The 27976-nt window shown below is 41.3% G+C and overlaps 1 protein-coding gene across 1 annotated transcript in view; it reads left to right on the top strand.

The window, feature by feature from the left end:
• LOC138368654 (methyltransferase-like protein 27) overlaps positions 1–27976 on the top strand; it is a 134708-nt gene that overhangs the window by 22602 nt on the left and 84130 nt on the right. The window contains exon 2 of the mRNA XM_069331370.1: positions 17193–17315. Coding sequence (XP_069187471.1) covers positions 17193–17315 — 123 coding nt within the window. The remainder of the gene's footprint in view (positions 1–17192; positions 17316–27976) is intronic.

Genomic DNA, 27976 nt, shown 5'->3' on the forward strand with positions numbered 1-27976 from the left:
GGATAACATTCCTATCAACAATATCTTTCAGGACCCTTTCCTCTGTTTTATGAGCCGTCGAAAAGAAGTTCCTGTAAAATAGTCTAATAGAAGGTACAAGTGATATGTTGGTTGACTCTTCAGAGGTTGCATGTCGTTTCACCTTACTATTTATGATGTCTTCAACAAAACCATTAGAGAAGCCGTTGTTGACTAGGACCTGCCTTACTCAACAGAGTTCTTCATCGACTTGCTTCCAATCTGAGCTATGGCTTAGAGCACGGGCGATGTAAGCGTTGACAACACTCCTCTTGTACCTGTCTGGGCAGTCACTCTTCGCATTGAGGCACATTCCTAAGTTAGTTTCCTTAGTGTAGATTGCAGTGTGGAAGCCCCCGCTCTTTTCCGTGACTGTTACATCCAGAGAGGGCAGCTTCCCATTATTCTCTATCTCGTAAGTGAAACTCAACACAGAATTCCGCTCAAATGCCTCTTTCAGCTGCTGCAGACATCTAGTATTAAGTACCTGCGTAAAAATGTCGTCAACATACCTGCAGTATATGGCGGGTTTCAAGTTCATGTCAACTAAGACCCTCTGCTCGATGGTGCCCATGTAGAAGTTCGCAAAGAGATACCTGGTTGATACCTGGTTGATGGGGTTCTGGGAGTTCTTCTACTCCCCAAGCCCGGCCCGAGGCCAGGCTTGACTTGTGAGAGTTTGGTCCACTAGGCTGTTGCTTGGAGCGGCCCGCAGGCCCACATACCCACCACAGCCCGGTTGGGCCGGCACTCCTTGGAGGAATAAATCTAGTTTCCTCTTGAAAATGTCCACGGTTGTTCCGGCAATATTTCTTATGCTTGCTGGGAGGGTGTTGAACAACCGCGGACCTCTGATGTTTATACAGTGTTCTCTGATTGTGCCTATGGCACCTCTGCTCTTCACTGGTTCTATTCTACATTTTCTTCCATATCGTTCACTCCAGTACGTTGTTATTTTACTGTGTAGATTTGGTACTTGGCCCTCCAGTATCATCCAGGAGTATATTATTTGATATCTCTCTCGTCTTCTTTCTAGTGAGTACATTTGGAGGGCTTTGAGACGATCCCAATAATTTAGGTGCTTTATTCCGTCTATGCGTGCCGTATATGTTCTCTGTATTCCCTCTATTTCAGCAATCTCTCCTGCTCTGAAGGGGGAAGTGAGTACTGAGCAGTACTCAAGACGGGACAACACAAGTGACTTGAAGAGTACAACCATTGTGATGGGATCCCTGGATTTGAAAGTTCTCGTAATCCATCCTATCATTTTTCTGGCTGTCGCAATATTTGCTTGGTTATGCTCCTTAAACGTTAGGTCGTCAGACATCATTATTCCCAAATCCTTTACATGCTGTTTTCCTACTATGGGTACATTTGATTGTGTTTTGTACTCTGTATTATGTTTAAGGTCCTCATTTTTACCGTACCTGAGTACCTGGAATTTATCACTGTTAAACATCATGTTATTTTCTGATGCCCAGTCGAAAACTTTATTAATATCAGCTTGAAGTTTTTCAATGTCCTCAGCCGAGGTAATTTTCATACTGATTTTTGTGTCATCTGCAAAGGATGATACGAAGCTGTGACTTGTATTTTTGTCTATATCTGATATGAGAATAAGGAAAAGCAGCGGTGCAAGGACTGTACCCTGAGGTATAGAGCTTATAACTGCACTTGGACTAGATTTTATATGGTTGACCGTTACTCGCTGAGTCCTGTTTGACAGAAAACTGAGTATCCAGCGTCCTACTTTACCGGTTATTCCCATTGACTTCATTTTGTGTGCTATCACGCCATGGTCACATTTATCGAAAGCCTTTGCGAAGTCCGTGTATATCACATCAGCATTCTGTTTTTCTTCTAATGCCTCAGTGACTTTCTCGTAGTGCTCAAGTAGCTGTGAGAGGCATGATCTTCCCGCTCGAAATCCATGTTGGCCTGGGTTGTGAAGGTCATTGGTCTCCATGAAATTGGTGACCTGACTCCTAATCACTCTCTCAAATACTTTTATGATGTGCCATGTTAGTGCAACTGGTCTATAATTTTTTGCCAATGCTTTGCACCCTCCCTTGTGTAGAGGGGCTATGTCTGCTACTTTAAGTGCATCTGGTATCTCCCCCGTGTCCAAGCTCTTTCTCCACACTATACTGAGTGTCTGTGCTACCGGCACTTTGCATTTCTTTATAAATATTGAATTCCATGAGTCTGGACCTGGGGCCGAGTGCATGGGCATGTTTTCAATTTCTTTTTCAAAATTTAGTGCGCTCGTGTTTATATCAGTTATATTTACAGGGTTTGAATATCCCGCATAAAGAAATTCTCTGGATCTTCCACCTTCATGTTGTATATTGGAGTGCTAAACATGTCCTCATACTGCTTTTTTAGGATTTCACTAATTTCTTTGTCATCCTCTGTGTATGAACCTTCACTTGTACGAATAGGTCCAATACTGGCAGTGGTGTTTGCTTTTGATTTCGCATATGAGAAGAAATATTTTGGATTTTTCTTCATTTCCTGAATTGCTTTCTGTTCTAACTGCCTTTCTTCAGTTTCATATGAGTGTTTCAATTTCCGCTCGATTTCTTCAATCTCCCTATTTAAATTATTTCTTCTTTGATGGGAAATTCGTGTCTGCATAAGCAGTTCCGTTATTTTTTTCCTGCGTTTATAGTGTCGTCTGCGTTCTCTTTCTACGTTAGATCTCTTTCTGGCTTTCCTCAAAGGAACATAAGAACATAAGAACAAAGGCAACTGCAGAAGGCCTATTGGCCCATACGAGGCAGCTCCTATTTATAACCACCCAATCCCACTCATATACTTGTCCAACCTGCGCTTGAAACAATCGAGGGACCCCACCTCCAGCACGTTACGCGGTAATTGGTTCCACAAATCAACAACCCTGTTACTGAACCAGTATTTACCCAAGTCTTTCCTAAATCTAAACTTATCCAATTTATACCCATTGTTTCGTGGTCTGTCTTGTGTTGATACTTTTAATACCCTATTAATATCCCCTTTGTTATGTCCATTCACCCACTTGTAAACCTCTATCATGTCACCCCTAACTCTTCGCCTTTGCAGTGAATGCAACTTAAGCTTTGTTAATCTTTCTTCATATGAAAGATTTCTAATTTGGGGAATTAACTTAGTCATCCTACGCTGGACACGTTCAAGTGAATTTATATCCATTCTATAATATGGCGACCAAAACTGAACTGCATAATCTAAATGGGGCCTAACTAGAGCAAGATATAGCTTGAGAACCACACCAGGTGTCTTGTTACTAACGCTGCGATTAATAAATCCAAGTGTCCGATTTGCCTTATTACGAACATTTATGCATTGATCCTTTTGTTTTAAATTCTTACTAATCACAACTCCCAGATCCCTTTCGCAATCCGACTTTGCAATCTCAACACCATCTAGCTCGTATCTTGTAACTCTATCATCATTACCTAACCTCAGAACTTTACATTTATCAGCATTAAACTGCATCTGCCAATCCTTTGACCATTTCAAAACCCTATCTAGATCAACTTGAAGTAATAGTGAGTCCTCTTCCGAATTAATATCCCTACCGATTTTCGTATCATCGGCAAATTTGCAAATGTTGCTACTCAAACCTGAATCTAAATCATTTATATATATTATAAACAACAGAGGTCCCAGGACAGAGCCTTGAGGCACTCTACTTACAACATTTTCCCACTCTGACTTGATTCCATTTATACTAACTCTCTGTTTCCTTTGGTATAGCCATGCCCTAATCCAGCTTAATATAGCACCCCCAATACCATGAGACTCTATCTTTTTAATCAGTCTTTCATGTGGCACTGCATCAAAAGCTTTGCTAAAGTCAAGGTACACAACATCACAATCCTTACCACTATCAACTGCCTCAACTATGCTAGAATAAAAATATAACAAATTTGTTAAACATGAACAGCCATTTATAAAACCATGTTGCGACTCAATTATTAATTTATGTTTTTCAAGATGAAGACGAATTTTATTTGCTATTATAGATTCGAGTAACTTTCCCACAATAGACGTTAGGCTAATTGGTCGATAGTTAGACGCAAGTGATCTATCTCCTTTCTTAAAAACTGGTATCACATTAGCAACTTTCCAAAACTCTAGCACTCTGCCTGACTCTATTGATTTATTAAATATGGTTGACAGTGGGTCGCAAAGCTCCTCTTTGCATTCTTTAAGCACCCTGGCAAACACTTCATCCGGCCCTGGGGATTTGTTTGGTTTGAGTTTTACTATTTGTTTAAGAACATCCTCCCTGGTAACTGCTAAACTTGTCAACCTGTCCTCGTCCCCACCCACATAGACTTGTTCGGCTGAAGGCATATTGTTAAGTTCCTCTTTAGTAAATACAGATACAAAATATTTATTAAAAATACTACTCATCTCTTCATCACTATCTGTTATTTGACCTGTCTCAGTTTTTAATGGACCTATCCTTTCCCTAGTCTTAGTACGATATAACTGAAAAAACCCTTTAGGATTTGTCTTTGCTTGCCCTGCTATGCGAACTTCATAGTTTCATTTTGCTTTCCTTATCTCTTTTTTAACATTTCTAATCAGTTGTACGAATTCCTGTTCTAAAGTGACCTCCCCATTTTTAATCCTTTTGTAACAAGCTCTCTTTTTACCTATAAGGTTCTTTAAATTCGTTGTTATCCACTTTGGGTCATTAGTATTCGATCTATTCAATTTGTATGGTATACTACGTTCCTGTGCTTTGTTTAGAATATTCTTAAATAAGTTATATATTGAATCCACATCGAAATCCCCATTTAAGTCACCTATCGCTGGGTTCATGTCTCGCTCCAAGACCGGCCCACTCCCCATACCCAAGACTTTCCAATCAATTTGACCCAAAAAATTTCTTAGGCTATTAAAATCAGCTTTTCGAAAATCTGGCACTTTAACAGAATTTTCTCCTACTGGTCTATTCCATTCTATGCTAAATCTGATTTCTTTGTGATCACTGTTCCCTAGCTCACTCCCTATTTCGATGTCATTAATTTGTGTTTCCCTGTTAGTTAACACTAAATCTAAAATATTATTTTCCCGTGTTGGTTCCTTAATGTGTTGCGTAAGAACATGTTTCAGACAGACTTGATACGCTTCTGAAGTCAGTTTTTCTATTCATTCTGTAGGACTTGTATTACTTAGATCAGTTCCGCATGGAATGTTTGTAAGTTCCCTGTTTATTATCTCCCAGTCTATCCTTTTATTATTAAAATTGAATTTACTGAATAGCCCCTCTCGCTTTATCAACGTTTTAGGTCTATTCTGAGTATTGATGGTCGTTTGCACTTCAATGAGTTTGTGATCTGAGTATGTGGTATCTGATATCGTAATGTCTCTGATAATGTCTTCATTGTTCGTAAAGACCAGATCTAGAATATTTTCATTTCTCGTTGGCTCCGATATCTGCTGATTGAGTGAAAATTTGTCACAGAATCTAAGTAGTTCTCTAATCTGTGGTTGGTTAGGTCCTGATAGATTTCCTGGTATAATATTATTGTTTGCTATTATCCATCTGAGACTAGGCAAGTTGAAGTCACCTAGGAAGATAATATCAGGTATCGGGTTCTCCAAATTATCAAGGCTATTCTCTATTTTGCTTATCTGTTCTGTGAATTCTTCAGCCGTTGCATCTGGCGGTTTGTATATTAGAATAATCACTAAATTTATTCTCTCTATTTTTAATCCCAGTACCTCTACCACCTCATTTGTAACGTTTAGGAGCTCCGAGCATACAAGGTCTTCCCTAATATACAGACCCACTCCTCCATGTGACCTAATTTTCCTATCACACCTGTATAGGTTATATCCTGGAATCCAGATCTCACTGTCCAACAATTCCCCTGCATGGGTTTCTGTGAAAGCTCCAAATACTGCCTTTGACTCCGTGAGGAGGCCATTTATGAACTGTACTTTGTTGTTTGTTCTTGTTTTCAGTCCTTGTATGTTGGCAAAGATGAATGAGGTTACTCCATTAGTGATAGTTTGAATGGGAGACTTTTTCGGCAAGCCCGTTATTCGTGGACATAATGACATAAGAGGACACCTAGGGGGGAACCCATGGCGACCCCATCTATTTGCTTATACATGTGCCCATCTGGGCTCAAGAAGGGTGCCTCTTTAGTGCAGGCTTGAAGTAGTTTCCTCAGTGTGTTTTCTGGCATGTCAAGAGGAGTTCAAGCTGGGTCACGATACACTGTCTGCTATCATCCGGATTGTTTCGTCCACCGGCACGTTCGTAAATTGTGACTCTACATTCTGCTTGATACCCGCTTGATGGGGTTCTGGGAGTTTTTCTACTCCCCAAGCCCGGCCCGAGGCCAGGGTTGACTTGTGAGAGTTTGGTCCACCAGGCTGTTGCTAGGAGCGGCCCGTAGGGCCACATACCCACCACAGCCCGGCTGATCCGGAACTTCTCTTAGAAGTTCATCCATCCTCATCCTCATACTTATCCAACGAGGCTCTTATCCCCGTGGCCGGCGCTCCCCGCAGTAGGTCAACAAATTCCTTGGGAAACTTTAGGCTGAAAGCACAAGGTACGTAAGGATTCAGCAACCCGTTGAGTCGTTTAGCCAGTCTGTATGTGGGTGTGGGTATCTGATGATTGGCCGAAGTGGGTTTCAAGGCTTGTGGGTCTTGACATTTCCATAGGCATACCCAAGTTTGTATTCCCCAACAACTTTTGGCAGGTGGAGTCCGGATTTCTTGGCACTCACAGTTTCAATCAATCTGTTTAACTTCATTTTCAATTCGGCTGTAGTGTCCTTTGCTACCCTTTGGAATTTGGCTTGGTCAGTGAGTATGAGGTTCATTTTCGTCAGATATTCGTCTTTTCTAAGAATAACGTATATTGGCGACTTGTCACCTCCCCTGACGACTATCTCCTTGTTGTCACGCAGGCTCTTAGCTCCCGCTTTTAGTTCGGGGGAGAGTATGGTGCTTCTGTAGGTACCTCGAATCTTTCCTCCTTCTGCAATAAGTTCTGCTTGCAAGGTGTCTTTAGTGGTAACCTTCTTTTCCTTCTCGAGGTCGAATATGTCATCCAATAGGATCTCCAACTCCACTTTCCGGGCCATCGTAATAAACAACACAGAAATCATCGATAGGTACAGTGATAGCAGGCGGCACGACATCAGTGAGGCACTACACATCAAAAAGTCAACACCAGCAATCAACAGCCAATTAATGCACAATAATATTCTACCCACTTCAAGACCCTGAACAAATATGGAAGCAGCAAGAGGAAGTATGGGCCAATAGGCTTCTTCAGTTCTCATATCAAATTTATACCCATTGTTTCGTGTTCAGTCTTATGTTTGGCCATAAGTTTGTTAACCTCACCCAAAACTTTGTTAATTGGGTGAGGTTTGTTAACCTCACCCAATATGAATATAAGTTCGATGAATCTGTGTGTAAATTAAGTATTTGAAAATGTAATAAGCATTACGAAACGCGTTCAGGCGTCAGACAATTAAAAAAAATTATTATATATATATATATATATATATATATATATATATATATATATATATATATATATATATATATATATATATGTCCATGTATGTCCATGTATGTATGTATGTCATACCTAGTAGCCAGAACGCACTTCTCGGCCTACTATGCAGGGCCCGATTTGCCTAATAGGCCAAGTAATTTTCTTCATTTTCAATAATTTTTTTCCAATTAGTTTATTTCAATTATTATTATTATATTATATTAGGAACAAAAATTAATGACTTAATTGTGTTAATTTAGGTTAGGTTAAGATAGGTTAGGTTAGGTCAGGTAGGGTTGGTTACGTTCGGTCATATATCTTCGTTAGTTTTAACTCAAATTTATACAAAATTAACTCATACATAATGAAATGGATAGCATTATCATTTCATAAGATAAAAAGATTGAAAAATATATAAATACAGGAAAACTTGGATTATTATGCAAACCGGGCCTTGCATAATAGGCCGAGTACGACGTTCTGGCTACTAGGTACAACATAAAGATATATATATATATATATATATATATATATATATATATATATATGACGTACCTAGTAGCCAGAAAGCACTTCTTAGCCTACTATGCAAGGCCCGGTTTGCATAATAATCCAAGTTTTCCTGAATTTATCTATTTTTCAATCTTTTTTTCTTATGAAATGATATTGCTATCCATTTCATTATGTATAAGTTTCAAGGCCTTGACAATATTCTCAAACCCAGAGAAATATGGTAAACATAACACATTCTTTGGGCGAATCCTTTCACTGCATACATTATTATAATATGTACGACGAGCTTTGTTACGGCAAACTTCCAAAAAATTCAGTGGGTAACAAAGCTTAAGACCAATCGAATCAATATTCTTAAACTCATCGTCTAAGAATTCTGGACTCACAACTCGAAGAGCTCTTAGATACATTGAAGAGAAAATTGACTTTTTCACATTGTATCTATGCCCTGAAAAATAATGAACATAAGATAAATTATTCGTAGGTTTTCTGTAAACACTAAACTTTAATGAAGAATCTTCCCTATGAATAAGCACATCTAAGAATGGCAAACATTTATCAATTTCAGTCTCCATAGTAAATTTTATGGAGGTGACTTGGTCATTATGTTTGGCTACAAATTCGTCTGTGTTTACATCTGAAGGCCAAATACACAAGATATCATCAACATATCTAAACCATGGAATGATTCCAGGAGTTATTTTTGAAACAAATTTCTTTTCGAAGAATTCCATGTACAAGTTTGAAAGCAACGGCGATAGAGGATTCCCCATTGCCATTCCAAAAGTCTGTAAATAATACTCATTATTAAAGGTAAATTTACATTCTTTAATGTACAACTTAACAAGACTGACAATAATACCAGCAGAAAGAGGTAAAACATGGCTCATTAGTTCACGAGTAAGATAATCGAGAATATCATCGACCGGTACCTTTGTGAACAAGGAACAAACGTCAAAACTTATTAACTTTACATCAGGAGTGACAGGAACACTATTCAATTTGTTAACTAAATCAAGAGAATTTGTCAAATGAGAAGAGGAGATAGTTCCTAACAATGGGGACAAGATTTTGGTAAGCCATTTGGAGAGTTTGTAAGAAATGGATCCCACAGAACTGATGATAGGTCTCATGGGATTGTTAGGTTTATGCGTCTTAACAAGTCCATATAGATATGGTAATGAAGGTGATGAGGTAGTAAATTGATTAAGAAGATCTTTATGTTTACTTAACAACTTCCTCAAGCTGCTATTGAAGAACTTGATGATGTCCTCAAGGGGATTTTTCCCCTTGAGGAGATTTCTCTTCTCATTTGACAAATTCTCTTGAATTAGTTAACAAATTAAATAGTGTTCCTGTCACTCCTGTTGTAAAGTTAATCAGTTTTGACGTTTGTTCTTTGTTCACAAAGGTACCGGTTGATGATATTCTCGATTATCTTGCTCGTGAACTAATGAGCCATGTCTTATCTCTTTCTGCTGGTATTATTGTCAGTCTTGTTAAGTTGTGCATTAAAGAATGTAAATTTACCTTTAATAATGAGTATTATTTACAGACTTTTGGAATGGCAATGGGGAATCCTCTATCGCCGTTGCTTTCAAACTTGTACATGGAATTCTTCGAAAAGAAATTTGTTTCAAAAATAACTCCTGGAATCATTCCATGGTTTAGATATGTTGATGATATCTTGTGTATTTGGCCTTCAGATGTAAACACAGACGAATTCGTAGCCAAACTTAATGACCAAGTCACCTCCATAAAATTTACTATGGAGACTGAAATTGATAAATGTTTGCCATTCTTCAAGCAGAAGATTTTCTAGAATTAATTGACGATTGCTTTCTTACGCAACACATTAAGGAACCAACACGGGAAAATAATATTTTAGATTTAGTGTTAACTAACAGGGAAACGCAAATTAATGACATCGAAATAGGGAGTGAGCTAGGGAGCAGTGATCACAAAGAAATCAGATTTAGCATAGAATGGAATAGACCAGTAGGAGAAAATTCTGTTAAAGTGCCAGATTTTCGAAAAGCTGATTTTAATAGCCTAAGAAATTTTTTGGGTCAAATTGATTGGAATGGCTTGGGTATGGGGTGTGGGCCGGTCTTGGAGCGAGACATGAACCCAGCGATAGGTGACTTAAATGGGGATTTCGATGTGGATTCAATATATAACTTATTTAAGAATATTCTAAACAAAGCACAGGAACGTAGTATACCATACAAATTGAATAGATCGTATACTAATGACCCAAAGTGGATAACAAAGAATTTGAAGAACCTTATAGGTAAAAAGAGAGCTTGGTACAAAAGGATTAAAAATGGGGAGGTCACTTTAGAACAGGAATTCGTACAACTGGTTAGAAATGTTAAAAAAGAGATAAGGAAAGCAAAAAGAAACTATGAAGTTCGCATAGCAGGGCAAGCAAAGACAAATCCTAAAGGGTTTTTTCAGTTATATCGTACTAAGACTAGGGAAAGGATAGGTCCATTAAAAACTGAGACAGGTCAAATAACAGATAGTGATGAAGAGATGAGTAGTATTTTTAATAAATATTTTGTATCTGTATTTACTAAAGAGGAACTTAACAATATGCCTTCAGCCGAACAAGTCTATGTGGGTGGGGACGAGGACAGGTTGACGAGTTTAGCAGTTACCAGGGAGGATGTTCTTAAACAAATAGTAAAACTCAAACCAAACAAATCCCCAGGGCCGGATGAAGTGTTTGCTAGGGTGCTTAAAGAATGCAAAGAGGAGCTTTGTGACCCACTGTCAACCATATTTAATAAATCAATAGAGTCAGGCAGAGTGCCAGAGTTTTGGAAAGTTGCTAATGTGATACCAGTTTTTAAGAAAGGAGATAGATCACTTGCGTCTAACTATCGACCAATTAGCCTAACGTCTATTGTGGGAAAGTTACTCGAATCTATAATAGCAAATAAAATTCGTCTTCATCTTGAAAAACATAAATTAATAATTGAGTCGCAACATGGTTTTATAAATGGCCGTTCATGTTTAACAAATTTGTTATCTTTTTATTCTAGCATTGTTGAGGCAGTTGATAGTGGTAAGGATTGCGATGTTGTATACCTTGACTTTAGCAAAGCTTTTGATACAGTGCCACATGAAAGACTGATTAAAAAAATAGAGTCTCATGGTATTGGGGGTGCTATATTAAGCTGGATTAGGGCATGGCTATACCAAAGGAAACAGAGAGTTAGTATAAATGGAATCAAGTCAGAGTGGGAAAATGTTGTAAGTGGAGTGCCTCAAGGCTCTGTCCTGGGACCTCTGTTGTTTATAATATATATAAATGATTTAGATTCAGGTTTGAGTAGCAACATTTGCAAATTTGCCGATGATACGAAAATCGGTAGGGAAATTAATTCGGAGGAGGACTCACTATCACTTCAAGTTGATCTAGATAGGGTTTTGAAATGGTCAAAGGATTGGCAGATGCAGTTTAATGCTGATAAATGTAAAGTTCTGAGGTTAGGTAATGATGATAGAGTTACAAGATACGAGCTAGATGGTGTTGTGATTGCGAAGTCGGATTGCGAAAGGGATCTGGGAGTTATGATTAGTAAGAATTTAAAACAAAAGGATCAATGCATAAATGTTCGTAATAAGGCAAATCGGACACTTGGATTTATTAATCGCAGCGTTAGTAACAAGACACCTGGTGTGGTTCTCAAGCTATATCTTGCTCTAGTTAGGCCCCATTTAGATTATGCAGTTCAGTTTTGGTCGCCATATTATAGAATGGATATAAATTCACTTGAACGTGTCCAGCGTAGGATGACTAAGTTAATTCCCCAAATTAGAAATCTTTCATATGAAGAAAGATTAACAAAGCTTAAGTTGCATTCACTGGAAAGGCGAAGAGTTAGGGGTGACATGATAGAGGTTTACAAGTGGATAAATGGACATAACCGGGGGGATATTAATAGGGTATTAAAAGTATCAACACAGGACAGAACACGAAACAATGGATATAAATTGGATAAGTTTAGATTTAGGAAAGACTTGGGTAAATACTGGTTCAGTAACAGGGTTGTTGATTTGTGGAACCAATTGCCGCGTAACATTGTGGAGGTGGGGTCCCTCGATTGTTTCAAGCACGGGTTGGACAAGTATATGAGTGGGATTGGGTGGTTATAGAATAGGAGCTGCCTCGTATGGGCCAATAGGCCTTCTGCAGTTACCTTTGTTCTTATGTTCTTATGTTCTTATGTTCTTAGATGTGCTTATTCATAGGGAAGATTCTTCATTAAAGTTTAGTGTTTACAGAAAACCTACGAATAATTTATCTTATGTTCATTATTTTTCAGGGCATAGATACAATGTGAAAAAGTCAATTTTCTCTTCAATGTATCTAAGAGCTCTTCGAGTTGTGAGTCCAGAATTCTTAGACGATGAGTTTAAGAATATTGATTCGATTGGTCTTAAGCTTTGTTACCCACTGAATTTTTTGGAAGTTTGCCGTAACAAAGCTCGTCGTACATATTATAATAATGTATGCAGTGAAAGGATTCGCCCAAAGAATGTGTTATGTTTACCATATTTCTCTGGGTTTGAGAATATTGTCAAGGCCTTGAAACTTTTTAATATAGATGTAATGTTTAGCTACGAAAACACTGTTGGTAAGCTATTAGTTAGGAACAGCCCTCGTAGTGATAATTGTGTTATTTATAAAATACCTTGTAAAGAATGTAATAAGTTCTATGTCGGGCAAACATCTAAAGATTTAAAATGTAGAATATCGCAACATAAATACTCTGTAAGACATGGCCAATTGTCTAATGCTTTGTTTGTTCATTTGTCAGAAAATGCTCACCAAATTGATTGGGAGAGTGCTTCTTCAATAACAAATTGTAAAAGCACCTATAACAGAAACATAATTGAATCTGCTTTGATACAGATCACAAAAGAAAGTAATTTGAATATTAGCAGTGGTCTATATAACTTAGATCCATTTTTAATAGATCAGTTAAAGGGCGATTTAAGTAGGATCATTGGAACGCATTTGTCTCACTAATTCATTGTATATATTTACCATTTTATGCTATAATTATCTATGTATTGTGCCTGTGTATGTGTGCTGTATGAGATGGGCCATTGTGCTACATCAGATGGGCCAATTGGCTGCATCTGATGGGCCAATGGGCCGTCTGCGCTGTCCACGTATTGTACCTCACCTCACTTCACCATTCTCTCCTGCCCATTTATACCCATCACTCGATCTGTAAAATCACTCCTTCTGAAGATGTATTAATATACGAAAGTACTTAAGGAAATTCCTGTTTCATTTTTCCTCCGTGGTCTGACATTGTCACATTTTTAATCACGTGTTTATTTTCGTGATATACACACACACACACACACACATATATATATATATATATATATATATATATATATACATATATATATATATATATATATATATATATATATATATATATATATATATATATAATATATATATATATAATATATATATATATAATATATATATATATAATATATATATATATATATATATATATATATATATATATATATATATATATATATATATATATATATATATATATATATATATATATATATATATATATATATATATATATATATATATATATATATATATATATATATATATATATATATATATATATATATATATATATATATATATATACTGGTATGGAATTAAGTCATTATTGTGTCATCATGGATACATCTACTTAATGATTAATGTATTATTCTTTATGTCCCTTTGAGTTCAAGGAGACTCCGAATCTACAGTGAGGTCATTGACTAGGTTCGCTGTGACTTGTAACTGGTTGAGTTACTAGATATTAACTCATCATTGGAGACTCATAAGATCACCTCAACCTCGAACGAGGAATTCTCTGTATTGAAGCAAAATTAAATTTCGATTAAGGTACAGTCCTTGTTGGACGGGTATTTTAGGCTGTTTTATAATGATAACTAAATTTCTAACCTAGCTAAATTCTATTTACTGCAGAGAACTGAGTATTTTGGTATCAGTCTCAATGAATGTAGTCAGCTGTATTTCTTTAGTGAGTACAGATTCAACTGGTACTTTGCTAACCCTAACTAATTTCCCAAATCTACATAAGTAGAGGGTTAATGCTAATTATATATTAGGCTACAGTTCTATAACCCTCTTGAGGTATAACTAAGCACATATGGCAACCTAAAAATTATTGGTGAGCAGTAGACCTGCTCGGTTTATACCTGTTTAGTTACAGAGCTGTAACCCTCTTGAGGTAGTACTTAGCACATATAGCAACCTCAAAATTATTGGTGAGCAGTAGATCTGCTCGGTTTATACAAGTTAAGTTACAGTGTTATAACCCTCTTGACGTATAACTAAGCATATAATAACTAAAAGGAATATTATGTGTTTATTATGTGGTGAGAAACTATTAGTTTCACTATTGGTAGTCCTCTGGTAATTGTTCACTTACAGGCTATTGCAAATTCAAATTTTGCTTGTGCTAAGGTGCTTCTTCAAACGTCTCTAAGAATGCTTAAGGGTAGAAATGACAAAGAAGCAGCAGCTCCAAACAAGACTGATACAAGCCTGCAGGTAATATTTCATTAAGTGGATTACTAAATCCTAGTCCAGCGAGATTTGGGATAACTGTGATCTTCTTGTGAAAACTTACACGAAGGCATTGTAGATGTGGTCTTCTCTTCTGAAGACGTACCTGAAGGTACTGTAAATGCGGTCTTCTCTGGAAGAGTTACGCGAAGGTATTATAAACGCGGTCTTCTCTGGAAGACTTACCTGAAGGAACAGTAGATGCGGTCTTCTCTGGAAGACTTATCCGAAAGTACTGTAGATGCGTAGAGGACTGAATGTGGTCAGTTATTACCGTTAAGAATAGTTCTGGAGCTACAGTGGGTCAGTGGCATTTGTCGTGGTGACCTGCAGCCGGTTTAGGCCACTGACTACTAGTTATCCACTAAGATCCATAGAAACTATCTCGGCTAATAATAAATATACCAGACTCAATCTTTAATTTATTTAGTCAACTGTATTCTCCCTTGTCCTCAATGTCTGGAAATTTATTGCAGCTGACAATCTGATTTCTGATTAGTATTGGTTGTTAGCAGGCATAGGCTTCTTCAGGTTTAAGACTGTACCTGTAAGCAAATAGCCCCTGCTGACCTTAACAGGTTCATTCCCTGTTGTCTTGTCTGTCCAGTAATAACTGGTAATAATAGTCTACCCCTACTAATAGACTTACATCGGTGAGGCAGTCAGATGTTATCTTGCTGTCTGCCAGTTTGACTCCATTTTTCTGTAGGAATCTGGCTGTGTTCCCTAGACCCTTAACATTTAGGTCAAATGGGATATGATCAACTACTATGGCCTGGACAGGTCGGACATAACTGCCTAGGCATACTAGTGGTTGTACTTCTGTATATTCTTGAGGTCTAGTATTCCAGTCAGGTATCCTGTTATGTTCAGTTTCACTTTATGCAAGGGTTTAAGTTTCAACTTGTTAGCCAGATGTTGAATGATGAACGTTCTCTGTGATCCCTGGTCTAATAGACCCCGTGTAGTGATCTTAGATTTCTTAGATTTAATTCCTACACTGGGCTATATAAATTCTACCTCCTGTGGAGATTATAGTTATTATTGACAGCTATAGTACTTGTTCATATATACGTGAAACAGGTACAGTTATTGATAGCCTAATATTTAATTCTTTGTTCGGCTATGACATCGTACCTCTTGTAGAGGTTAGCAACCTACCTAAACATGAAATATATATATAAGATAGGAGTGGTACATTGGTGTCTCTACAGGTGATACTGCCAGTTGGTCCTCGTTCGCCGTTGGTTGGTATAGAGACACCTAGTAACACTCAAAGATGAACACAGTAAAATATAATAAGATATGTAAACACAATTTATGTAAATAATTATTCCCACCCTGATTTGGGTCTGCACAATAATAAATATTGACTAGGTTGTACTGCTTGGTACAGTGCTAGTCTAATAGTAATTCTACTTAACTAGGTTGACTAATAATAATAAGTTAGGCTGGAGTTGTACATGATTTAGTACAATTCCAGTCTAAAATCCTACCCAATATGGGTTGCCTATATATTACAATAAAATCCTAATTGTGGAAATTCAGGGTAGTGATATGCATACGAAGAGTCACAATAACGTGGCTCAAATGTGTTGACCAAACCACACACACTAGAAAGTGAAGGGACGACGACGTTCGGTCCGTCCTGGACCATTCTTAAGTCGATTGTGAGAATGGTCCAGGACGGCCCGAAACGTCGTCGTCCCTTCACTACCTAGTGAGTGGTTTGGTCAACAGGGTAGTGCTATATTTCTGGATTTTATGATTTTGTTTATATAGAGTCTACATACAGTTTATATAGTCTAGGAATACAGTCACGATTATATGAGGCAGGTACCCTATTGCCGTGAATTTGATATGTGGAAGGTATCCTACTGCAGTAAATGTTATATGTGACAGGTATCCTACTGCCGTATATGGTTATGTGTGTGTCGCAGGTATCCTACTGCCGAGAATTTTATACGTGGCAGGTATCCTCCTGCCGTATATGATTATGTGTGGCAGGTATCGTACTGCCGCATATGGTTATGTGTATGGCAGGTATCCTACTGCCGTAATTCTATTGAGTATACTGGTCTGTTTTTTGGATAGTCTACTTTCGACTATACTGGTTCGTAGGACCAAAAAAGATGTGGGGGAAATTTACTCCAACATACAATATCATTCATAGATTCATAAGGACCAGAAAAAATGTTTGTGGCTCTGAAACATATGACTTATGGATTTTATAATAATATAGTCCATATATTATAATTTTATATAACCATTCTGGACCAGATGTATATAACCATCCTGGACCAGATGTATATAAGCATCCTGGACCAGATGTATATAACCATCCTGGACCAGATGTATATAACCATCCTGGACCAGATGTATATAACAAGTGCAATTTAATTTCTTGAAGCTTTTTTTTATCTGAAATGACATTTTATTTCCAAAATGATGACGTTATTTTCTTTAATGCTGCAGATGAGCAGCAAGAGCGAGATGGAGGAGATTACTGGTAAGGTTCTGGCAGAGTTCCGTCAACCCGGCCAGGATCCCTATCAGCTTATCGCTAAATACAATGAGTGGAGTAAGATCTACGATCAGGTAATTGGAGTTTCCATTTTTGTTCATATGACTATTATTGAACAAATCTACAAGGGCCTTGATAAGGGTTCGAACCTTTGCGCTGGATGTTTGCTACTGGCAAACATTCTGGAGTGCTACTGCCCCCGCGAGGGTCCTGAGGCTTCCACTGAAGCCTAAAAGGGATTTCACACAATTCCCTCCATGCACTCTGTGTGGGAACGGACCTGTGAGATTTATATTTATTTAATTTATATGAATTTATATAGAATTTATATTTACGTTAATTTATATATTTCGATAGCAATTAGTACGATGTTAAGTGGACTGTATTTCTGCAATAATCTCACAAATCGATCCTTACACATTAGGGGGGTTTATATTAAATTTATATATATGCAGCCAATCAAACTACAGTATTAACTACATATATTAGTAATAAATTGGTGGTGCCTTATCTTATTGTACAGCCGGCTTAGTCCACCAGGTATAACTGGGATGTAGACACCAAATTATCCTCGTATGAGGCTAGCTTCCATCACCCATGTAACTGTTGTATCAAGCCTTGCTTCCTCTTCTTGTCCTGTCAAAGGGCACTAGCTATAATGCCGGAATCCTAATATATGACAGCTATATCAGAGAAAACACTGTATATTAAATAATAAGGACCAACGCTTAATTACCTTTATAATGAGGCTAGTTCACATCCTAACCGGTTCGCCCAATATCTACCTAACATTAACTGGCCAGAAATAATTAGATAAACGGGTTTCAGAAGGACACTTCCCTTGTTTATGTTGACAGCGTGTTGATGATGGTAGAACACTTTGATCTCCATAACACTTCGTCCAAGAGAAATTATAGGAGCTGAATTTGCTCCCCTACGCCTCTGGTCTTAACAAACAATGGCTGACCACTCCCTACTGACTGACGCTACTGGCTTACTTTGTCCAGATGTCAGTAAGTGATAGAAGGGTCACATTTACTCTATTTTGATACTGAAAATTAAGTTAATTCAAATGAGATGTTTTTATGATATTAAAAGTCCAAAGACTAATGTATTTAAGAATAATTCCCAACAGAATAGCTGGTGAATTTATCGTACTATGTGGCAATGATATCCCGTTTTCTATTGATGGAAAATTCCACTACAAGCTACATTTTCTATGGGTAACTTGTGTATATAACACAACAGCAATGTTATCTGCAAATCGCATGTACTGTAATATTATTAAATGGTGTCGGGTTTTCCGACACTCGGGCTCTGTCGACCAAATAGTTCTACCTCTGATGTAATTCAGTACACACAGAAATCTCAATAACGTGATATATCAAATGAACACATCCACAAGATGCTCGATGAGGGTTCGAACCTATGCGCTGGATGGATCCTCGTGGGGGCAGTAGATGACCGCTCCTGACCAAGTGATGACTGATCCGACCTCAATGATAATTGCTACTGAAAAATAAGGACAGCTCCTGACCAACTGATGACTGCTACAGACACAATAGGGACAGCCCTTGACCAACTGATAAATGATCCCAGCTCAATGATGACTGCTAATGACACAATATGCACAGCTCCGAACCAACTGATGACTGATCCCAGCTCAATGATGACGGATCCCAGCTCAATGATGAATGATCCCAACTCAATGATGAATGATCCCGGCTCATTAATGAATGATCCCAGCTCAAAGATAACTGATCCCAACTTAATGATGACTGATACCAGGTCAATGATGAATGATCTCAGCTCAATGATGAATGATCCCAGCTCAATGATGATTGCTCTCAGCTCATTGATGACTGCTACTGACACAATAAACACAGCCTCCGACCTACTGATGACTGATCCTAGCTCAATGATGACTGTTACCGATACAATAAACACAGCCCCAAACCAAATGATGATTGATCCCAGCTCAATGATGACTGATCCCAGCTCATTGATGACTGTTACTGACATAATAAACACAGCCTCTGACCAACTGATGATTGATCCCAGCTCATTGATGACTGATCCCAGCTCATTGATGACTACTACTGACACAATAAACACAGCCAGTGACCAACTGATGACTGATCCCAGCTGAATGATGACTGCTACTGACACAAAAACACAGCTCCTGTACAACTGATAACTGATCCCAACTCAATGATAATTGGTTCTTAAACAATGATAACATCTCCTGATCAACTGACAAATGCTACTTACCAAAACAACTGCTCCTGGCTCACTAGTTAGAGCTTCTCTCACACTGGTAACTACTTATTATTCACTAGTGACAGCTCCTAACTCTGCAGCTGTTGCTCCTTACCACTTCCTATAGATGATGACACACTGACAACAACAGATGCACACAGACGACAGTTCCTGACTCCCACACGACAGTTCCTGACCCATAGACGACTGTTCCTGGCTCACAGACGACAGTTCCTGACTCCCACACGACAGTTCCTGACCCATAGACGACTGTTCCTGGCTCACAGACGACAGTTCCTGACTCCCACACGACAGTTCCAGACCCATAGACGACTGTTCCTGGCTCACAGACGACAGTTCCTGACTCCCACACGACAGTTCCTGACCCATAGACGACTGTTTCTGACTCACAGACGACTGTTCCTGACTCACAGACGACTGCTCCTGACTCACAGACGACTGCTCCTGACTCACACACGACTGCTCCTGGCCCACAGACGACTGCTCCTGGCCCACAGACGATTCCTCCTGTCCCGCAGACGACAGCTCCTGGCCCACAGACGACTGCTCCTGACTCACACACGACTGCTCCTGGCCCACAGACGACTGCTCCTGGCCCACAGACGATTCCTCCTGTCCCGCAGACGACAGCTCCTGGCCCACAGACGACTGCTCCTGGCCCACAGACGACTGCTCCTGACTCACAGACGACTGCTCCTGACTCACACACGACTGCTCCTGGCCCACAGACGACTGCTCCTGGCCCACAGACGATTCCTCCTGTCCCGCAGACGACAGCTCCTGGCCCACAGACGACTGCTCCTGACTCACACACGACTGCTCCTGGCCCACAGACGACTGCTCCTGGCCCACAGACGATTCCTCCTGTCCCGCAGACGACAGCTCCTGGCCCACAGACGACTGCTCCTGGCCCACAGACGACTGCTCCTGGCCCACAGACGACAGCTCCTGGCCCACAGACGACAGCTCCTGTCCCACAGACGACTGCTCCTGGCCCACAGACGACAGCTCCTGGCCCACAGACGACAGCTCCTGGCCCACAGACGACTGCTCCTGGCCCACAGACGACAGCTCCTGGCCCACAGACGACTGCTCCTGGCCCACAGACGACTGCTCCTGGCCCACAGACGACTGTTCCTGGCCCACAGACGACAGCTCCTGGCCCACAGACGACAGCTCCTGGCCCACAGACGACAGCTCCTGTCCCACAGACGACTGCTCCTGGCCCACAGACGACAGCTCCTGGCCCACAGACGACTGCTCCTGGCCCACAGACGACTGCTCCTGGCCCACAGACGACAGCTCCTGGCCCACAGACGACAGCTCCTGGCCCACAGACGACTGCTCCTGGCCCACAGACGACAGCTCCTAGCCCACAGACGACAGCTCCTGGCCCACAGACGACTGCTCCTGGCCCACAGACGACTGCTCCTGGCCCACAGACGACAGCTCCTGGCCCACAGACGACAGCTCCTTGCCCACAGACAACAGCTTCTGGCCCACAGACGACAGCTCCTGGCCCACAAACGACTGCTCCTGGCCCACAGACGATAGCTCCTGACCACAGCCGATAGCTACTGACCCACCGACGACAGGTCCTGACCACAGACGATAGCTCCTGACCACAGACGACAGGTCCTGACTACAGACGATAGCTCCTGACCACAGCCGATAGCTACTGACCCACAGACGACAGGTCCTGACCACAGACGATAGCTCCTGACCACAGCCGATAGCTACTGACCCACAGACGACAGGTCCTGACTACAGACGATAGCTCCTGACCACAGCCGATAGCTACTGACCCACAGACGACAAGTCCTGACCACAGACGATAGCTCCTGACCACAGACGATAGCTACTGACCCACAGACGACAGGTCCTGACTACAGACGATAGCTCCTGACCACAGCCGATAGCTACTGACCCACAGACGACTGCTCCTGGCCCACAGACGATTCCTCCTGTCCCGCAGACGACAGCTCCTGGCCCACAGACGACTGCTCCTGGCCCACAGACGACAGTTCCTGGCCCACAGACGACAGCTCCTGACCCACAGACGACAGCTCCTGGCCCACAGACGACAGCTCCTGGCCCACAGACGACAGCTCCTGGCCCACAGACGACAGCTCCTGGCCCACAGACGACAGCTCCTGGCCCACAAACGACTGCTCCTGGCCCACAGACGACAGCTCCTGGCCCACAGACGACAGCTCCTGACCCCAGACGATAGCTCCTGACCACAGCCGATAGCTACTGACCCACCGACGACAGGTCCTGACCACAGACGATAGCTCCTGACCATAGACGATAGCTACTGACCCACAGACGACAGGTCCTGACCACAGACGATAGCTCCTGACCACAGCCGATAGCTACTGACCCACAGACGACAGGTCCTGACTACAGACGATAGCTCCTGACCACAGCCGATAGCTACTGACCCACAGACGACAAGTCCTGACCACAGACGATAGCTCCTGACCCACAGACGATAGCACCTGACCATAGCCGATAGCTACTGACCCACAGACGACAGGTCCTGACCACAGACGATAGCTCCTGACCACAGACGATAGCTACTGACCCACAGACGACAAGTCCTGACCACAGACGATAGCTCCTGACCACAGACGATAGCTCCTGACCACAGACGATAGCACCTGACCATAGCCGATAGCTACTGACCCACAGACGACAGGTCCTGACCACAGACGATAGCTCCTGACCACAGATGATAGCTACTGACCCAATGACGACAGCTCATGACCGAATGACAGCCCACTGACGAATGTTCGTGACCCAGGGACGACTTCTCTTTACCAACTAACATTACCTCCTGAGACTAACAGTAGCTTCTGACACTGATGACGGCTCATAATGCAGAGAAAACTCCGTCAGACTCCAGAACATCTGCTCCGGTCTAGCTGTTGAGATCTTAAGGCCCAGTGACCACTGTTTTTATCCTACTAACTACAGGTCCTGATACACTGACGCAGGTCCTGATATACTGACACCAGGTCCTGATATACTGACTACAGATCCTAATACACTGACGACAGGTCCGGATATACTGACGCAGGTCCATATATACTGACTACAGGTTCTTATATATTGACTACAGGTCCTGATATACTAACTATTGTGCTGATACACTGACGACAGGTCCGGATATACTGACGACTGCTCCTGATATACTGAAGACAGGTTCTAATATATTGACTACAGGGCTTGATATACTAACTACTGGTCCAGATATACTGACTACAGGACTATAGGTCCTGTATATAATCAATACAGGTCCTGGTATACTGAAAACAGGTGCTGAAATACCGACTACAGGTCCTAATACTGGCTACAGGTCCTGATATAATAACTACAGGTTCTGATATGTTGACTGCAGGTCCTGAAATACTGATTGCAGATCTTGATATACTGACGAAAGGTCCCGATATAAAGACTGCAGGGTATGATATACTGATTACAGGTCCCCATATACTGACTATAGGTCCTGATATATTTTCTACAGGTCCTGATATACTGACTACAGTTCCTGACATACTGCCGACAGGTTCTGATATACTGACAAATCGGTCCTGATATACTGACGACAGTTCTTAATATACTGACTACAGGTACTGATATACTGACTACAGGTCCTGGTATACTTACGACAGGTCCTGATATACTGACTATAGGTCCTGATATACTGATGATAGGTAATGATATACTGACGACAGGTCCTAATATACTGACGACAGGTCTTGATTTACTGACGACAGGTCCTGATATACTGACGCAAATCCTGATATACTGACGACAGGTCCTGATATACTGACGCAAATCCTGATATACTGACGACAGGTCCTGCTGTTCTGACTGCAGGTCCTTATATACTGACGACAGGACCTGAAGTACTGTTGTTGTTGTTGTTTAAGATTCGCTACTCAGAACAATAAGTTCCAGTAGCACGGGCTGTGGTGAGCCCGTAAGTGGAGGCTCTTTGGAGCCATTATCTGTATCAGTGGCTGATACTAGAGATGTGGTGATGGATGGGGGTCTTCATGATGGTTGTCAGCCTGGAGGGCTGGCTATACCAGTTATGGAGCTGGTGGGGTTAGTGTGGACCTCTAGGTTTTCCGTTTTTTCTTTGCCTGCGACTTTGGCTGAGCAGTGCTGTCGTTAGAGTTTGGTGACGTGGCCTCCATGAGGAAGTCTTGAACCGTGTAGGTGTCGTATTTGTGATGCGGCGGTGGAGCTCCTACTGTGATTTCCTCGTCTGAGGAGTCCGTAACCTCCGTAGTGGGAGTTTTTGTCTTTCCCCTCGCAGCCTTAGGTAGGCTTAGGTGTCGTTGATTGGTGGTTGTAGCTATTTCAGGAGCGCTGGTGGTGCTGTTATCGTTTGTAGACAGCACGTCTGCTAGCGCGGCTGCTGAGATAGTGATGGTAGGAGTGTTGGGAGCTGGAGAATGAATTACCTCTGTGTCGCCCGGGTCATGGGCGGATCTGGAGTCGGTGTTGAAGTTGACCGCCTGGTCGTCCTGGTGGTAGTCTCCGGAGTGGTAGAGGAGGCAGTAAGATTTACGCTAGTCGCTATGATGGGGGCCAGGCCATTGTCTATGTATAATGCGTTTAGTTCACTGACAAAGCGCTGGTTGTCTGGTCCTGCTAGCCTTTCCGCTAGTCTAATAAGATCAGGACCTGATATACTGAACACAGGTTCTAATATATTGACTGCAGGTCCTGATATACTGACGAGAGATCCAGATATACGGACTTCAGGTCCTGATATACTGACGACAGGACCTGATATAATGACGACAGTTCCTGATACTGACGACAGGTCCTGATACAGACGACAGGTCCTGATATAATAACTACAGGTCCTTATATATGGACTACAGATCATGAGATACAAACTACACGTCCTGAAATACTGATGATAGGTCCTGATATACTGACGAAAGGTCCAGATATACTGACTACAGGTACTAATATACTGACTATAAGGTCCTGTTATAATAATTACAGGTCTTGATATACTGACGACAGGTCCTAATATACTTACGACAGGTCTTGATGTACTGACGACAGGTCCTGATATACTGACGCAAAACCTGATATACTGGCAACAGGTCTTTGCCAGTATATCAGGTAATAATAATAATTATTATAATAATAATTACATTATAATAATTACAGGTCCTGATATACTAATGATAGGTCCTGATATACTGAAGAAAGGTCCAGATATACTGACAGCAGGTACTAATATACTGACTAAAAGGTCCTGTTATAATAATTACAGGTCCTGATGTACTGACGATAGGTGCTAATATGCTTATGACAGGTCTTAGTGTACTGACGACAGGTCCTGATATACTTACGACAGGTCTTGGTGTACTGACGACAGGTCCTGATATACTGACGCAAATCCTGATATACTGGCGACAGGTCTTGATATAATAATGAGAGTTCTTGATATACTGACTACAGGTCCTGATATACTGACTTCAGGTCGTGATATTCTAACGACTGGTCCTGATATAATGGCGACAGGTCTTCATATACTTATGACCGGTCCTCATACTGACAACAGGTCCTGATACACTGACTATAGGTCATAATATACTGACGACATGTCCTGATGTAGTGAGTACAGGTCCTGATACTCTGACGACAGGTCCTGATATTATGACTGCAGGTCCTGATATACTGACTACAGGTCCTGATAAACTAACTATAGGTCCTGATATACCGACTACAAGTCCAGATATACTGACTACAGGTCCTGATATACTGACTCAGGTCTTGATTTACTGACAACAGGTCCTGATATAATGACTACCTTATATACTGATGACAGGTCCTGATATTCTGACGATATTTGCAAATATACTGACGAGAGGGCCTAATATGCTCACTACAGGTTCTGATATACTGACTACGGGTCCTGATATAATGACGACAGGTCCCGATATACTGACTACAGGCCCTAATATACTGACGATAGGTACTGATACACTGACGACAGGTCCTGATATACTGACGACAATCCTAATATACTGACGACAGGTCCTGATATACTGACGACAATCCTAATATACTGGCGACAGGTCCTGATATACAGACTACAGGTCCTGATATACAGACTACAGGTCCTGATATACTGACGACAATCCTAATATACTGGCGACAGGTCCTGATATACATACTACAGGTCCTGATATACAGACAACAGGTCCTGATATACAGACTACAGGTCCTGATTTACAGACAACAGGTCCTGATATACAGACAACAGGTCCTGATATACAGACTACAGGTCCTGATATACAGACAACAGGTCCTGATATACAGACAACAGGTCCTGATATACAGACTACAGGTCCTGATATACAGACCACAGGTCCTGATATACGGACCACAGGTCCTGATATTCTAACTACAGGTCCTATTATACTGAATAAAGGTCCTGATAAACAGACTACAGGTCCTTATATACTGACGAAACGTTCAGATATACTGACTAGGGGTCCTGATATGCTGACGACCGGTCCTGATACTGACGACAGGTCCTGATACTGACGACAGGTCCTGATATAATGACTATAGGTCCTGATATATTAACTACAGGCAATGATATACAAACTACAAGTCCTGAAATACTGACGATAGGTCCTGATATACTGACGAAAGTTCCTGATATACTGACTACAGGTCCTAATATATTGACTAAAATGTCCTCTTATACTAATTAAAGGTCCTGATATACTGACTACAGGTCGTGACATTCTGACGAAAGATTATGATATACTGAAAAGTAGGTCCTGATTTATTGATGACAGGCACTAATATACAGAGGACTGGTGTTGATTTGCTGACTACAGGTTCTGATATACGGACGAGAGGTACTGATATAATGACAACAGTTGTTGATACACTGACGATAGGCCCTAATATTCTGACAACAGGTTCTGATATACTGACGACAGTTCCTAATATACTGACTACAGGTCCTAATATACTGACTACCGGTCCTGATATACAGATGAAAGGTAATGATATACTGACTACAGGTTCTAATATACTGACGACAGGTCCTGGTATACTTACGACAGGTCCTGATATACTGACTATAGGTCCTGATATACTGATGAAAGGTAAGTAAGTAAGTAATTATCAAAAGAAGGCACCAAACCGGGAAGGCTATGTAGCACCATCAAATGCGCAAAATAATCAGAGGGCGCTAAATATCACCAAGGATGCCAATACGAGAACAAAAACGCATAAGGCGAACGATATCAAAAGTATCCGAGTCACCAAGAATTCTACCGAGGGACAGGTGACCGCGAGGGGCGGTCAGAAAGCAAGACATACGCTCGTCCTGGAAGTCAGGACATTCAAGAAGGACATGCACGAGCGTAAGAGGGACAATGCAACTAGGACAATAAGGAGCAGGGCGGCGCTCCATCAAGTGACCATGGGTTAAGCGAGTATGGCCAATACGCAACCTTGCCAGAGCTGTTTCCCATCGCCGGTTACGGTGGAAGGAGGACGGCCACGAGGAAACACAACATTTAAGAGTACGTAGCTTGTTACCAGTAACAGACAACCAAGAAGCCTGCCAACGGGTAAGGACTGAGGAATGGATAACCGGGTAAAAGTCGGAATACGGAATGCCTTTACGAGAGATGGGACAAGAGCGGACAGCTTCCTTGGCGGCAGCATCCCCACTCTCATTTAAAGACACACCAATATGGCTGGGAACCCAACAAAACTCAACCGACTTAAATTTACTGTGAATAAGAAACAGCCAATGCTGGATCTCGAAAACTACTGGATGAACCAGATTAAAGGACCCGAGAGCCATGAGGGCACTACGAGAGTCAACAACAACTACAAAGGAAGACTGACAACGAGAAAGCAGGAGACGAAGAGCATAGAGAATAGCATAAAGTTCCGCTGTAAAGATGCTAGTCTCCGGAGGTAAGCGACACATATAAGTGCGATCGGGAAAAACAACAGAGTAGCCAACACCGTCCGCTGACTTAGACCCATCGGTGAAGACAGAAACGGAGCGGGAGTGAGAAGAAAAGTGCTCGAGGAAAAGGCGTTTTAGAACCGTAGGAGGGGTAAAAGCTTTAGTGATACGGGTCAAGGAAGTACAAAACCGCGGAAGAGGGACTCTCCACGGGGGCAAAGAAGGAACAACACGAGGAGAAACATTAGAAATACGAACGGAAAGAGAATCCTGTAGGCGAGATAACCGGACAGAAAGAGGGAGGTGGTGAAGAGGAACAGGAACCGCCGGAGGGGTAAAAGTTAAAGCAAGACAGAGGCGAGAGGAAGGATGTTGCAAGGACCGCGCAAGATAGCGAAGACAGTAGCGATCACGGCGGTCCTGGAGAGACAGGAAGCCAGTGTCAACATACAAGCTAAGGACGGGAGTCGA

Source organism: Procambarus clarkii, chromosome 25 (genome assembly GCF_040958095.1).
Source record: "Procambarus clarkii isolate CNS0578487 chromosome 25, FALCON_Pclarkii_2.0, whole genome shotgun sequence".
In the NCBI taxonomy this organism is placed as follows: domain Eukaryota; kingdom Metazoa; phylum Arthropoda; class Malacostraca; order Decapoda; family Cambaridae; genus Procambarus; species Procambarus clarkii.